This window comes from Ischnura elegans, chromosome 4 (assembly GCF_921293095.1).
Source record: "Ischnura elegans chromosome 4, ioIscEleg1.1, whole genome shotgun sequence".
NCBI classification, from domain to species: Eukaryota; Metazoa; Arthropoda; class Insecta; order Odonata; family Coenagrionidae; genus Ischnura; species Ischnura elegans.
In genome coordinates this window covers 1,300,693-1,316,483 of record NC_060249.1, presented here as the reverse complement: position 1 = coordinate 1,316,483, position 15,791 = coordinate 1,300,693, and the positions used below count along the sequence as shown (strand labels likewise).

General features: G+C 38.2%; 1 protein-coding gene across 1 annotated transcript in view; it reads left to right on the top strand.

The window, feature by feature from the left end:
- The window catches only part of LOC124156976 (NADPH oxidase 5), a 214,222-nt gene that overhangs the window by 17,536 nt on the left and 180,895 nt on the right, over positions 1–15,791 (top strand). The window contains exon 2 of the mRNA XM_046531419.1: positions 12,569–12,663. Coding sequence (XP_046387375.1) covers positions 12,569–12,663 — 95 coding nt within the window. The remainder of the gene's footprint in view (positions 1–12,568; positions 12,664–15,791) is intronic.

Below are 15,791 nucleotides of genomic sequence, written 5' to 3'. Positions count from 1 at the left end.
TCCTTCACCTTCCTTCGTTTGCCTGGACTCTCCCGTATGCTTGCCTGGAAAGACAGGTAGCTGGGGCAATAGGGAAGTAAGGATGGCACAGATCTTGGTCTCAGTCATGACCATTTCAATGGTGCGGAAAGTAATCTCGCTGTCCTCTCGTCATACTTCTCTAATTCACGGATTATGCCATGAGGAGCAAAATGATCTTCACCCTGCAGGCGCGCAGCGAGGAATTAAGGATGGGGGGGGTCTAGGTGCAACTAATACCGGGGTGTGTGGGGGTATGGAATACCCACCAGGATAAGCGGTAGGTGCGAGATTAATAAATTGCGGAATTTTACGATGAACGGTTCAAAATGGTGAGTTTTACGACTTTCTGAGGGGTATTTTATTCATCCTTACACTATTCTGTTATTAATATCAATCCAATTAAGTAAAACGGATTAAACTCAAAAATTTCTCTGAGCTCTGGTGGGTTTATCCCCCAAACCCCCCCCCCCTCGCTGCGCCACTGCTTCACACTCACCTGTAAAAGTAATGCAATTCACTACATATATATAGGTCTCAGTACAACAATCAAATTTAATATTTTAAATATTTACGCTCATGTTAAAAATATAATCGCTCCCTTCCTATTACAGGGTATTTTAGACTACTCTTAATTTATTTTAAAGCATTTTAATTTTAAGCACTTAATTTAATAAGCACTCTATTTTACTATTCTACCCCTCATGTCTTTCATTTTTAATCTTGAGAAAACTAAGGCGTATGAAACCATGTATTATATTATCAGTATAAATTATGTGAAAATTCAACCGTTGACCCAGTAAGGTCACCGTCAAGGTCATGAGGGTGGCAAAAAGAATACCATACCTACCAACAAAGGTGTCGATCCATGGGTTTTATAGGGTGCCCAAGTCATTGGTATTGTCCAAATACGCGTATTATTCACTAATTGACCTCCGAGGTTCACAATGGGGGTCAAAGGTCATAGAGTTAAACGTCGGGCCATCATGACCACCAACGTGTCAAACCATATGTTTTGAAGGGTTCCAAATAAACAAGCCATCTCGGTCAACAATGAACGATTTGATGGAAGGGTCAAATCTACCGAATCCAAATCGTTCAAATTGAACGATGGGAGATTCAAATCCTCGTTGATGGTACCCATGAAAGGCGGTGAATCATCAAAAGATTCTGGCGAATGGCCATACTTACAGGTCGGCTATAAACATGAGCTTTCAGCGGCACCCATGGTTCATTCGCAAAGTTTGGTTACGAAATTAAATAATATTTTCAACGAAAGCGAATGGGCTGCTATTCGGGATTGATGTACTTTTAATGAAATATTTTCATTGGACATTTTGTTCACTTTCTTCCTAACTTCAATACCCTTTGTGAGCATCTGAGAATGGGAGTTATTATGAAAATAACTCTCCTAACTTCGTAAGTACCCTTGCGAGCATCACACAGCAACGTCGAAATAGAAAATGCATCTTGCTACCATAAAAATACTCTTTAACGTCGTTACCGGTGCACAAAACATCCGTTTAAATTAATGCTGCATTGACTTAACCATACTAACCAAACACCGTACGGGACTTTAATATAGTTTTTTTTTCATTGACCAGTAGTTACGTACCGTGTATTCCATCGGAAGAAAGGGGCAAATGAAAAGAATGATTGCATGAATCAAGGAAACATTTAATGAATTATTGATCATAAAGCTACAAACATTTCATTTCAACACGAAAATATCTATATACCTTCAATGAAGCATATCACAAATTAACAGTGATCCAGTATGTTTAGACCAAGTCATATCAACGCAAAGTTGTTTGTAATAACACGCAAATGATATCACAATGCAAAAATGAACACTTCCACATAGAAAGCGTAAAGTATGTCACACAAGTTCACAATCACAACACTCGACGCCATGATTCCTTCCTTGACATCCGCGCATTCTCGGTGTTTTTCTCAACGAATGTATTTAAAATAGCCCAAACTGTGATTTCAAGTGACAAGAAGGTTTTCTAATTAAATAATTATCCCTATGGAATTTGTGGACTCACGGCGAACAATGAGGCAAAAGATGTAAACAAGCCGCGGCTGAAGATGAACGTACATTGCTACAATACCAATAAAAATAATTTCTTCAGTGCTAATCACAAGAATAAAAATTATAATAGGCGTAGGTGAACAATTATGCAGCAGACAAAGTCCTCTTTATAACAATTACACTTCCGAAAATTCCGATACATTAAGCACCAAATGTTGCCGATATTCTTCTATCAATGACCGTTGAATCCTTGAATATAAAGGCTTTTTTACTTAGCCTAGAAAAAAATCCGATGGTAAATACAGCAAAATCTCCAAGCACAAGCCACATTATCCCAACGGGAGTAAGACATTGTGTTCGCAGAGCAATTAAACATAATAAATATCTCATAAAGAAGTGATCAACTCTTTTTAACTTCTTCGCGGGCGGCCGAGTATCATTTGGCGTTTTCGGAGCCTCATTTTTTTAACGCAAAGAAACGAGAAATATGATTGGTCGAGGCGCCTAGCCACGCGTGCGGGTGCCACTTTCGTACCGGCAAAAGCATTACGTCACGAAGTTGTCGGTTGCATCGACGATTGTCGGTAGAGGCGTTTTGTGAATCGCATTTCTGTCGGTGCAACCGACGATCGTCGGTATCCGTGTACAGAATTCCGCCCCAGGAGTGGACAGCGAAGCAGATGATTCTGTGCTTGTGAGTGAATGTTGTGATTAGGCTTCAAAAAAGAGTAATCAAAAGTGTACTGCTCCTCAAAATTTATTGAAATTCAAAGACATAGTACAGTACATACATACATACAAAGTACATACAAACAAAAAATCAAGAACATCCATATTTATTTCAATCTCACTTTCAATTCTTTCGTTCGATATTGATATCATGCATCCAGCTTTCTTGCTGTCTAGCTTAAAGTCGACGTTTTCTAATAAAAAAAACTTCATCATCACTTGACGAAGACATATCGACAACCGAGGACTAGAACTTGTTTCCAGCTTCTTACGTAAAAGGCCGCAAAAATTGCCCGCGCTTGTAAAAGCTGGATTTAAACTGCTGGTTTTCAGGCGCTTGTAACCAGCGTTTTACGTGAACGCACCTTAAGAAATCCGGCCATAAAGAATAGTGCATTAACCCTTCCGTAACTGTACCTAGATAACATGTTTTGTTTTAAACAATTTAATGACTGAGGTTCTTCATAATATTAAAAAGAATTCAATGGTAAAAACATATTTAAAATATTTAAAACGTCTAATTCAAGCTAATGCCAGCTCGAACTGTGTTGCCAACAAACACGTCTCTACCATGTGTTTAAATAAATCTCCAAACAATTGTTGACTAACAGAAATGACCGTGTACCAAGACGAATCGAGCGTATTGATTTCGTATCCTCGGAAGTTTTGCAATTTTGTATCATCGAAAAATGAGCTTATCAATATAGTGTTCTCGAAAATGATTGATAACCACAAAAAGGTTGATTGAGCGAGCAATTTTGGTGGCTACGACGAAGATGTTTGTGACTGAAACTTCGTAAATCAGGATCAGATAGTTTTCACTCTGAATTAATTTAAATTTACTGCCCATGGAACAAACAAAGACGAACTCACCAAGTATCCATCTGAATTTTTTAAATTCCTTAGATGTGTGGCTTACCAAGGCACAATTTATAGCTGTAAGTAGGTTCACTGTTCACGATGCGCCGAAGCCTAATCCAACCAAAACTATGCAATGGAACGCGTTTGGTTATTAAAAAGACTGATAATAAATGTGATTCACGCGACTTTACTCAGAGGAAAATTCAATGACGATGAAGTTATCATTACGAGGAATTTCATGACCCCAACCGATAAGCCCTTTGAGTTAAAATGTATTCAATTTTTAGGTCGTGTTGCCTTCGCGATGATTTATTTATTTATTATGTTTAATGTTCGCCCAACATGTACATTATTATAGGGCGAACAATACATGATTATAACTACAAAAAATAGAAAATAAATTGGTCACAGCCACAAAAAAAGTAACAATCATGATAACAAATGGTAAAAATATTAACTAAATACTATCACAGTCGCGAAACATATTCTTAACATCTTTTAAAAAGCAGTTTTTTTTTTGATACAGGTCTAAATCATTGAAGTTTTTGTTATATAGTACACAGATCCTTCGTATTGGCGTATTGGCGTATTGGAACAATAATTTGTTTTAACTTTAGATATGTAAAATGTTCTTTTGAACCGGCTATTAACATTTGGTACTATTATTTTTATTTCCTTAAGCAATTCATAACATTGACCCTTATTAATGACATCATGCAGAAATAGCAGGTCGTTTATGGTTCTTCTATTTTGCAGGGTATGGAGACCAAATACTCTTAACAAATCACTATAACAGACATAATTCTCGAAAAGCGGATACACATGATATAATACAAAATATAGAAATCTTAAAAATCTCTTTTGAACTTGCTCTAGCAGTACAATATGTTTCTTTAAATAGGGATTCCAAATAACTGACCCATATTCCAACTTACTTCTTACATAAGAGTAATACAATGACTTAAGTACCTTCTCAGAGTCAAAATATTTTGACATACGGTGTATAAAGCCCAAAAGTTTACATGCAGTTATGCTAATATTCAATATATGTGTGGTGAAATACATTTTGCTATCAAAGGTGACCCCTAGATCCTTCCATTCGTTAGCCCTATTCAATTTGGATTCTTCCATATGGTAATTGCATTTGATTACATTTTTTCTCCGTGAAAAAGATAAAACAAAACACTTATCAACATTAAAAAATAGACCATTTTCATGAGACCAGGTGACCAGACTGTTTAAATCTGTCTGTATCTGGAGACAATGTTGTAAGTTGTTCACCTTTCTATATATTTTAACATCATCTGCAAACATTAGACATCTTGAATGATGGATACATTGTGGCAAGTCATTAACAAATATCAAAAACAGAAGTGGACCCAGGTTCGAGCCTTGAGGCACACCAGATACAACGGAGTATTTGTCAGACACCACGTTTCGATACACTACGTATTGTTTTCTTTCATTTAGAAATGAACTCAAAAGAGTTAACAAAGAGCCTGCAATGCCAATACTTTTCAGTTTGCTTAGCAATATGTTATGTTGTACAGTATCAAAGGCTTTTTTAAAGTCTAGGTAGACTGCATCCACCTGAGAACCGCTATCCATGGAATTCATAACATAATCAGTTAAGATAGCTAGGTTGGTCGTTACTGACCTATTAGCTATAAAGCCGTGTTGTGTATCACTTATCCGATTTTTTAATAGAAAGTTAATACGCTTACATAAAATACCCTCAAATATTTTTGAAAAAACAGACAATATACTTATAGGCCTATAATTTTTATGTCGTTTCGTTCTCCCTTTTTAAAAATAGGACACACCTTGGCAGTTTTCCATTTTGTGGGAAATACTCCACTTTTTAAAGAGTTATTAAACAACTGACATAAAGGTTGAGCTAAGATCTCTTTACAGCGTTTCACAATATACGTAGGGATATTGTCAGGACCAATAGATTTTTTGGTATCTAAACTTTGGATTGCTTCAAGCACTTCATCCATGCTAATACTAATAATGATTATATTATCATTGTTTTGGACAAGGGTTTCATTAGCATACTTTATCTTAGAGGGATCTACTTGAGTAACATAAACAGACATAAAATATTCTTTAAATGCATTAACTATTTCTCTTGGAGAGGCAAATTCACAACCATTTAGTGTAAGCACTTCAGGGATATGACCACTAGCCTTATTTTTTCTCACAAATTTCCAAAAACTACTATAGTTCCCGTTGACAACTTCATATTTGATATTTTCCAAGTGAACACTTAAAGCTTAATTAATATCTTCTCTAACTTCTATTCTCAAAGTATTGTATTTTGATTTGTGATAACTTGACCCAGTTTTCTTGAACAGTAGTCTATGTCTATCTTTCTTCTTTATTTTTTTAATTACCTCGTAATTGTACCACGAAGGATACTTGTACTTTAATATTTTACATTTTGGAATAGATATATCAATCGCTTCATTTAGGTAACTGTAAAACATTTCCAAACCAATATCGACATCACTAGTAGATGAAATTGCGTTCCAATCTTTACTCCGCAGCTCCTCATATAATTTCAAGTAGTTACCTCTTTTAAAGTTATATGAATTGGCAAAATCATCTTTTGTTTTTTTTTGTAATACCACAGACATAATGAGCGGTTACTGCTGGGTGATAGTGATCTTCTTTAATCACTGGCAACGTACAGCGAATCACCTCAATATTACTCTCGACCACATTAGTAAGAACAAGATCAAGAAATTTTCCGTAACTGTTTTCCACATTGTTCTTCTGTTTCAGACCCAATAAGTTCATGAACATCAACAACTCAATACATAATGGCGTTTTCGTCTCAATAGATGACATGAATGAGGGGCAATTAAAGTCACCAAGGATAAATATTTCATTATTAATAATTTCACTATAGGTCAATTTGTCAAAAAAATTAGTATATACTTCAAGCATAGCATCTGGAGGGAAATAGACAACACATAAATACACCCATTTATTATTTTTCACCTGCACCTTGATCCAAATATTTTCATCACATGTCTCTAATTCTCTTAACCTCATTGACTTATACGTATCCTTCACCATTACCATTACTCCACCACCTAGTTTTTTTTTCCAGTCAAAGTCTCATTTCTGTCTTTCCGATGTAATTTGTATCTGCCACTCATGCATACTTCTGAATCACTTATGTAATTATTTAACCATGTCTCACTTATACATATTATATCATGGTCAAGATCACCTAACGAGATATTGAACATTTTTAACTTACTTCTCAAACCTCTCACATTCTGATAATAGATCGAAAGTTGTTGATTCAATGCACAAATTGTTCCATTCCGATCTTCCGTCCCTAAGATGATTATCAATGATGATTATCAAATCAATAGGTAAGTTTTTATGCTCTGAATCTAGAAACGCCATGTTTTCCTCATGGTCAAATATGCGTTGCATGTTCACTCGACAGTAACCCATCCGCTTCATTTGTTCTTCCACCAGATAAAAAAATAAAAGCTGTCGTATATCAGAAGGTCCTTGACAAAAGTGAATAAAGCTGAATGTGTAGATAGGTAGACCACGTTTACGCATTTATGGTAGAGTACGTTTACGCATCGGGCACTGGGGCAGGTATACGCAGTGCACTTTTCCAAACCCAGTTAAATCTATCGAGCCACAAGTCATGACATATGAATGTTGCTCTCTGAGGGCTATTTTCACGAGAAATTCAGCGTCAGTCAAGCAACGGTCTAGCGTTGCGGGAACGTGCCCCAAGAACGGGGCAAACTTAGACCTAAAAGCATTTTTTACGGTCAAAAATGAAAATAGGCCAAGAATTGAATGCTTATAATGTTGAAATTATTATTTATAAAATCAAAATGCCTAAAATTTGTCTAAGTTAAGGCATAAATATTATAAAATTCATTGAAATAAATCCACGTATGCGTGCCACGGTCTACCTCATGTAGATTGAAAGAATAAAGTATGTTTCTAAGAAGCCATTGTAATGCCATAATGCCATGCCAATAATTTCATTGAATTTATTTCCTAATTTATTATAATAAGTCAAATATTATTTATCTCAGTACAGTCTCTTTTGATTTATAACAGTGTAACTTAACTGTTCATTAGAAAAAAGAAAATTATTTCCGTGAAATATATTTTCGGACGGCATTTTCGCAACTATAGACGTAAAAACCTACATGAAAATAACAATAATACGTCGTCACATCCATTTAATTTCTTAAATAACAGAAATCAGACCAATGACATCCATATTTCGGAAGTATTGAAGTATATCGATAATAAAATTTTTTACATTTTCTTAAACATAAGGTAGTGCTTCATCTAATTGAAAACTTTAAAAGAAATCGAACAGGTAAAAGTTGAAGAAATCTTCTGTCGATCTTTTGGAATTCGTAATTTTCGGAATATTTTAATTTTTATCTCGGCAATCGAGGACGATAAAAGCAAACTGTTACCTACATTTTGTTGAGCATATTACGAGCTTATATAATAATCATTTTTGTTATCCTATACCTGAAATTTCGTCTAAGGCAGTGGAAAGTATGATTTTTTTCCGAAAAACCAATTATGGGACGACATTTTTGCAGTGATGTACTTAAATAACAAACAATAAATAAATAAATAATATAACCTAAGAACTTAATAAAAAACATGACATAAATACGTGTTTACTTTTATCAGCTACCAGAACGTGCATAAATCATTCGCGTGGCACGCGCGGTTCGCGCGCAGTAAGATAAAAACAGAAAAACCGTCCCCGGAAAATGCGCGTTTTCGGCCATTTTGTCGTCATAGCAACGGCACATGGCGGAAAATTCCGGTTTTCGGATTTTTCTCCGGATATTTTCCGATTACCCGTATGTGTGCCAAAATTTCAGCTTCCCAGCTCTTCTAGAAGTGGTCGGGAATTTGTATCCATGAGTGAGTCAGTCATCACAAGGGATGTATATTTAGAGCAGGGGCTATTTGCGGTGTCGCAGGGGTAGAGGAAGGTTAAGGAAGAGTAGGCCTACCCTCAATGAGGAAGGGTAATAATAACAATAATAATATGAATAATAATGATATTAATAATAATGACTGCCAAATTCATAGGCCAGAACCTGCAGGGAATTATTGAGATGGAATAATGCAGCTGAAATTTGATAACGTGAAATGATTTGCATTTTGAAAGAAATTGGAGTGCTCTACAGTGATCATAACCTAATGCACATCTCGTATAAAACCAAACAGCTGCGGTAAAATGTAGGCCCAATTGTGCAGAAGCATGAATAGGAAAAGGTGTGATGCAAGGGTGTGTACCGTGCCCTGCAATATTTAATGTTTACGAGACAGCGAGCGATAAAATCAAGGCCTTGGGTGTTAATATCCTCGGACAAAGAGTTAGTATGTCACGATTTGCTGATAATATAGTAGTTATAGCCGATAGAGAATAATCTAATGATGAGAGAGTAGGAATGAAAAAAACACTTCCAAGGTAAATGTAATATTTAATAACATTCTGTTGCTTTAATAAAACTACTGGACAGCAGCTTTTGACAGTCCTCTTTCATGCCTGTTTCCTCCTCCGTCTTTGGCACCAGTCAAAAACTTATGATTTTATGCTTTCCCGGCGAATAATGTGGGTAAACTTTTCTCGGGATTCCCACCGGGTTAATGTTTTTATAACGGCCAACGTTTCAAGTACCGTCTCGGCACTCATCTTCAGGGCTGAACATTGATTTATTTAATGTTTGGTTGCTAAGTCCCATTGTTGTAATAAATTAAGTTAAATAAAAAAATTATATTTAAAAAATAATAATAAAATAAAATACGATGTCAATTCCTTTTATCGCACCTATAATAAACAGTCTGATTTCCTTATGTGGCCTATTTATATAATGAAGTTCTTTAACTGTAATTTCGAAAAAATATTGTCAACTGCATCAAGATTGGCTATCTCTGTGACTGTAGGTGGCGTTAATTTTTGATTTTTGCATTCGCGAATTTTCCCTCACTTCTAGAATCTTCTGCAAAACGGGTTTCCAAGTATTACTGATGGAATACCCAGAGTCTCTGTTAAAGTTGTTTTCATCCAACTTAATTTCAATAGCTTCCTTTGTGAGGCGATCCCAAAAACCTTTAGCATGGCAAATTATTTTTGCTTCTTCAAACTTAATGATGTGGTCCTGGCTCACACAATGTTAGGCAATGGCAGATTTCTCCAGTGGCAAATTTGGATTCCAGGAGACGTAAAGTATCAGTAGCTGATACTCTACGTCTGGAATCCAAATTTGATGGTGCAACTTTGAAACTATTTCACCACGTTTTAACATCTACCTTTTTCAATATAATGGTGAATTCTTTGAGCAGGCAGATGGAGTCGCTATGGGATCCCCTCTTTCCCCCACCGTTGCCAACTTCTTTATGGAAGATTTTGAGGAAAAGGCTTTGAACTCTGCTCTACTTCGTCCGAAGCATTTCTACCGGTATGTCGATGATACCTTCATTATTTAGCCCCATGGGAGGGACACTCTTGATCAATTTTTGGGACATATGAACAGCCGGCATCCCATCATCACCTTCAACATGGAACTAGAGAAAGATGGTCGGTTGCCTTTCCTAGAAATCCTCATTACGCAGAGAAAGAATGGAATATTAGGTCATAGTGTTTACCGTAAGCCGACGAACACCAACTTATACCTCAATGGGAATAGTCACCATCACCCCTCACAGCGATCGACGGTCCTCACAACTTTATTCCATCGTGCTAAGACCATTTCTGACAAGAGCAGTTAACCTTCGGAGATAAGATTCCTTAAAAGGACTTTTGCGCAGAATGGCCACAGTGGGCACCAGATTTCCATGGAACTCAAGAGGACTTTCCAGCCACGGGATATCGAGAAAGAAGGTGGAAAAGAAAAACCGGTAGCCAAAGCTTGCCTGCCGTACGTCTCCACTATATCGGGTAAAATATCTAGGATACTTAGGAGACACAATATTGAAACTATCCACGTGCCTCCGGTGAAATTAAGGGAGCAGCTGGTTAAAGCTAAGGATCCAGTTGGTCTCAAGACTCCTGGCGTCTACCGTGTCCCGTGTGAGTGCGGAGGAGCTTAGATATGAGAAACTTGTCGCATACTATTGAGACTAGGCTCATGGAGCATAAGCGGCACTTAAGACTCGGGCAACTGGAGAAATCTGCCATTGCCTAACATTGTGTGAGCCAGGACCACATCATTAAATTTGAAGAAGCAAAAATAATTTGCCATGCTAAAGGTTTTTGGGATCGCCTCACAAAGGAAGCTATTGAAATTAAGTTGGATGAAAACAACTTTAGCAGAGACTCTGGGTATTCCATCAGTAATACTTGGAAACCCGTTTTGCAGAAGATTCTAGAAGTGAGGGAAAATTCGCGAATGCAAAAATCAAAAATTAACGCCACCTACAGTCACAGAGATAGCCAATCTTGATGCAGTTGACAATATTTTTCGAAATTACAGTTAAAGAACTTCATTATATAAATAGGCCACATAAGGAAATCAGACTGTTTATTATAGGTGCGATAAAAGGAATTGACATCGTATTTTATTTTATTATTATTTTTTAAATATAATTTTTTTATTTAACTTAATTTATTACAACAATGGGACTTAGCAACCAAACATTAAATAAATCAATGTTCAGCCCTGAAGATGAGTGCCGAGACGGTACTTGAAACGTTGGCCGTTATAAAAACATTAACCCGGTGGGAATCCCGAGAAAAGTTTACCCACAATCAAAAACTTGCTTATGCAGGCCTGAGTATCCAAATCAGTGGATGTGTTAAAGATTTTCCAAATTGCTCCTCCTGATATTAGCTTTATCTCGATTGTCGTCACTCTATCACCTCGTTCATTTATGAGTGAAGAGAGTATAGCGCTAATTCCCTGTACCTCCCTTACGTATAACCAGAAAGCCTTTGAGTTGTCGTCTAAATATTCGTCGAATATTTTTGTTTTGAATTCACTCAACGCCTCCCTAAGTGTTTTCTTCGTCTCTTTCTTCAATTTTTTAAACTTTTCACGCATTTCTTGTATTTTCTCACAGGTAAGTCCCGAATGTGTCTTCTTCATTTGAGAGTGAATTGCTCTCTGTCGCTTGAGATATTTACGGAATTTAGCTTGCACCATGTCGGTTCTGTATTCAAACGTTTTAACTTACTGGGTTTTTACCCACGGCCTCTTGCGTAATACTAATGAACTTGCTCCATGCGTCGTTTACCCCAAGGTTGAAAGTGGCGTCTTTGAAAACAGCGAATGAGTTCGACGAGTATTGCTTCAACCCTTCAAAATTCGCCGTATGGAATAAATAGACCCTTCCTCCTGACACAGGTTTTCTAACAGAGACGATATGACACTTTCCATGCACTGCCTTGTGGTCAATTATACCAGCCACAGCCTCAGTGCTGATTACGCACTCTGGAATATTCGTTGCTTAGAGGTCTAGTATGTTGTTACCCTTGGTATCAACATACTAGACCTGGTGTATCTACTAGCTGAGTCAAGGAATTGGCATGGAATGAGTAAAGCAAAGTTACGCGCAGGTTCTTGCCTTCCCCTCCATTTTTTAAACGATATTATTCCTAATCGTCCGATGGAACATTGAAATCGCCGGCAATCATGACACTATTACGATTTTCCTGAGAAGTAAAACGTCTTATCTGGCTTTCTAACTCTAAAACTGAATTCAAGCTTTAATCTGGAAATGTAGGTGTAGACGAAAACAGTGTAAAAATAAATAGCCTACCGCCTGAACCAAATACTCCTGAGGCGGCTTTTTCTGAACCTTTGCCTTTGTAGATATTGTGTCGTTGTGAGGCCGTGGCAGTCAAGTGCGCCCATACGACCTCATCTTCCTGATTGTGGTTCCGTTGTTTGCCCCCAGGAGGTGCTGGAGCGGCTCTTCAGGCTCTTCGACCAGGACAGGGACGATCTGCTTCAGCAGGAAGAATGGGTGGAGTTCCTCAAGGCTCGACTTACGTGAGTAGATCAACGTATGATTTCACACTACTTCATCCCTAGTGTTAGTGTACCACCACACTCACTCCCAGGGCCACTGATCTCCTCATTGAAACTTCATCTCTATATTCCTCTTCTGAAGCTCCAACCAGTGCCTTAGCATGGGGGGGAGTTCATGGGGTCCGGACCCCCCAAAATATAAAAACACAATCGTTTTCCTTCATAAAAGAAAACAAAGTATTGAAAATCATGAATTAATGAAAGCTTTCTTTAACAATTGAAGTTTTTTCGAATATGAAAAGTGTTAAAATTAGTTTAAAACCTATTACTAAGTACCCTGTTTCTAAAAAATTCCCCCCCTCTGTTTTTGCCCCCCCCCGGACGAATTTCCTGGCTACTCCGCTGGCTCCAACCAGATTTTCCAAATCATGCATTAGTTGGTCCCGCCATCTCTCTCTTGAAGAAAGATTTAATGCCTTCGCAGCAAAATAGACTGATTATAGAGTTCTCGGGATCGCCACCGGGTTAGCAACTGCATTACTGCCAACGTTTCGATGATGGAGCAATCGCAGGCTCTGAGGACGAAAGGCTGTGAGACCACTCAGAGCCCTGGGGGCGAAGGACGAGCCGGACATCGAAGTGTCGAGACTAATGGGGTAGTTTCCTTCATCAAAGAAAACGAAACGCATTGATTGCGATTCGTTACCCACCATTAGTGTATTCATAATACACAAATTATTTCGTTTTAGAAATACCGGTTCAGACGAATGGCAACGGTCAATTTTAACCACATTTGAAAAAGGCCAGATTGGCGCCCATGCGATGCCACTCCACGTGCCGTCACAGGGACCTAGTTTCTATACGAGTGGACAGGAGTTTTACATCGTCTGAGATTACCAATGCATGCATGAGGCACATAGCTCAGAGAAACATCTCTTAATAATCACCTATTAAAACTGCCCATGTTCGGTAACTTTCCTTCTTTTGATAAGGTATCAATAATTCTTACTTAAGCCAAGCGCTACCTGCTAGCAGATTACTAAGCTACCTGCTAGCAGCCTGCGTCCTATAAGCGCTCAAGCCTCGCCCCAAGGTCACCTCACACGCCGACAACTGGAACCAGAAATACGTCACTCGGACTTTTCCCAGCATTCCTACTTAGCCGTCGCGTTTTCGCGCGCTTGAAAATTTTCACTTTTCGTTTAATCGCGAAAAATAGATATCGTCATTCGAAAGTCTAAGAGCGTGAAATGCGTACTCCAGGAGTAACAATCTTTCGATTTAGGCAATAAAAACATAATAGGAAACCACCCTATTGCAGTTCCTGACACGAATTGGTGATCCCGACAACTCTTCCCGCCATTTATCTCTTGGTCTTCGTCGTTTGCTTTCCGAAACTTCTTTACCTTACTTCCGCCTTCTTTTTTCAGCCCATGGCCAAACCATTTAATTCTTGTGCCATCTCACCTTACTATCGCTAATCCTGTTGATTTCTCTGATATCCTCTTTATATATTATTTTTCAGATATATTTTACTAATTAAGCTATATATATGTTACCTTGCAAAATAAGTACTCCTAAGTATGTAGCAACCACTACCAACTGTAAAATGTTACAATCAAATAAAGTGCACGCTCTTCCCGAACAATGCAGGATACAATTTTATATTTTGATGTTTTCTATTTTAACGCCCATAGGTTCCGCAAAATGGCGCCTCTTCCACACCTATTAATTGGCGATACATACGATCGCACATTCCCTCGTTCCTCCCTCCTGAAACTGTTCGTATAATCGCAGATGTAAAGCTTTTATAGTGGAATACACTCAAGATTTCGTTGGTCAATAGGAGAAAAATTACGAATTGCTCCCATCGGCGCTCCGTTAGTACCGCAAAATGGAAATTATTGACTAATAATCATATGCACTAAGTGTTCTACCACCTATTTACAGTTCGTTTTTAGTTACCAATCTAAACTTAATAATTTTTCTATAAAAAACAGAAGTGAAAGGGTAAAAGTGCGATGGCAGCTGATGTGTTACTGTATTCGATTCTCTAGTAGGCTAATAGATGTGTCGACACGTGCCATGCATTTGAGTGGGTTTTACAAAAGTCACCACTGGTGTCGCTGGCAGCGGGGGTGATGCTAATTTATCGGGAAAATGAGCGGTGATTAGGACTGTTAACCGACATTTGTGTTTTTGATGATGTGGAGCATCAAAGTCGAGTGTATTTTTCGCTCGCTTCGTAAAGATAACTGCTCTACCGGTCCACACTACACGGTCAATACGAGAAATAGCAGTTTCACATTTGCTTCATAATACCTTTTCACATTTGCATTAACAAATACAACACCAAGGAGCATTACCCCATGAAAGTTGACTAGACTATTGCGAAAGTTTTGCCTGCAACATTCATTCTGTAAAATTTGATATGTCAATCCATTTTGTTACTATGAAGTTGCGAATACGATTCGTGCATGAGGCAACGAGAAAAAAGCGTAGAAATTCCATTTGCAAGAGCATTAAGGAATAGTGTGGTTTCCTATTATTTTTTTATTGCCTAAGTCGAAAGATTATTACTCCTGTAGCACGCGTTTTACACTATTAGATTTTTAAATGACGATTTCTATTTTTGCGATTAAATGAAAAGTGAAAATTTTCAAGCGCGCGAAAACGCGACGGCTAAGTGTGAATGCCGGGAAAATCCCGTGTGACGTCATTCTGGTTCCCGCTGCCGCCGAGTGAGGTGACCTTGGGGTGAGGATATGTGCCCAGCTAGGCGCATATGTCAAAAAGTGAACATTTTCAAGCGCGCGAAAACGCGACGGCTAAGTGTGAATGCCGGGAAAATCCCGTGTTACGTCATTCTGGTTCCCGCTGCCGCCGAGTGAGGTGACCTTGGGGTGAGGATATGTGCCCAGCTAGGCGCATATGTCAAAAAGTGAACATTTTCAAGCGCGCGAAAACGCGACGGCTAAGTGTGAATGCCGGGAAAATCCCGTGTTACGTCATTCTGGTTCCCGCTGCCGCCGAGTGAGGTGAACTTGGGGCGAGGCTTTGAGCGCTGATACGATGCAGGCTGCTAGCAGGTAGCAGAGTACCCTGCTAGCAGGTAGCGTTTGGCTTAAATAGGGATAATTAATACCTTA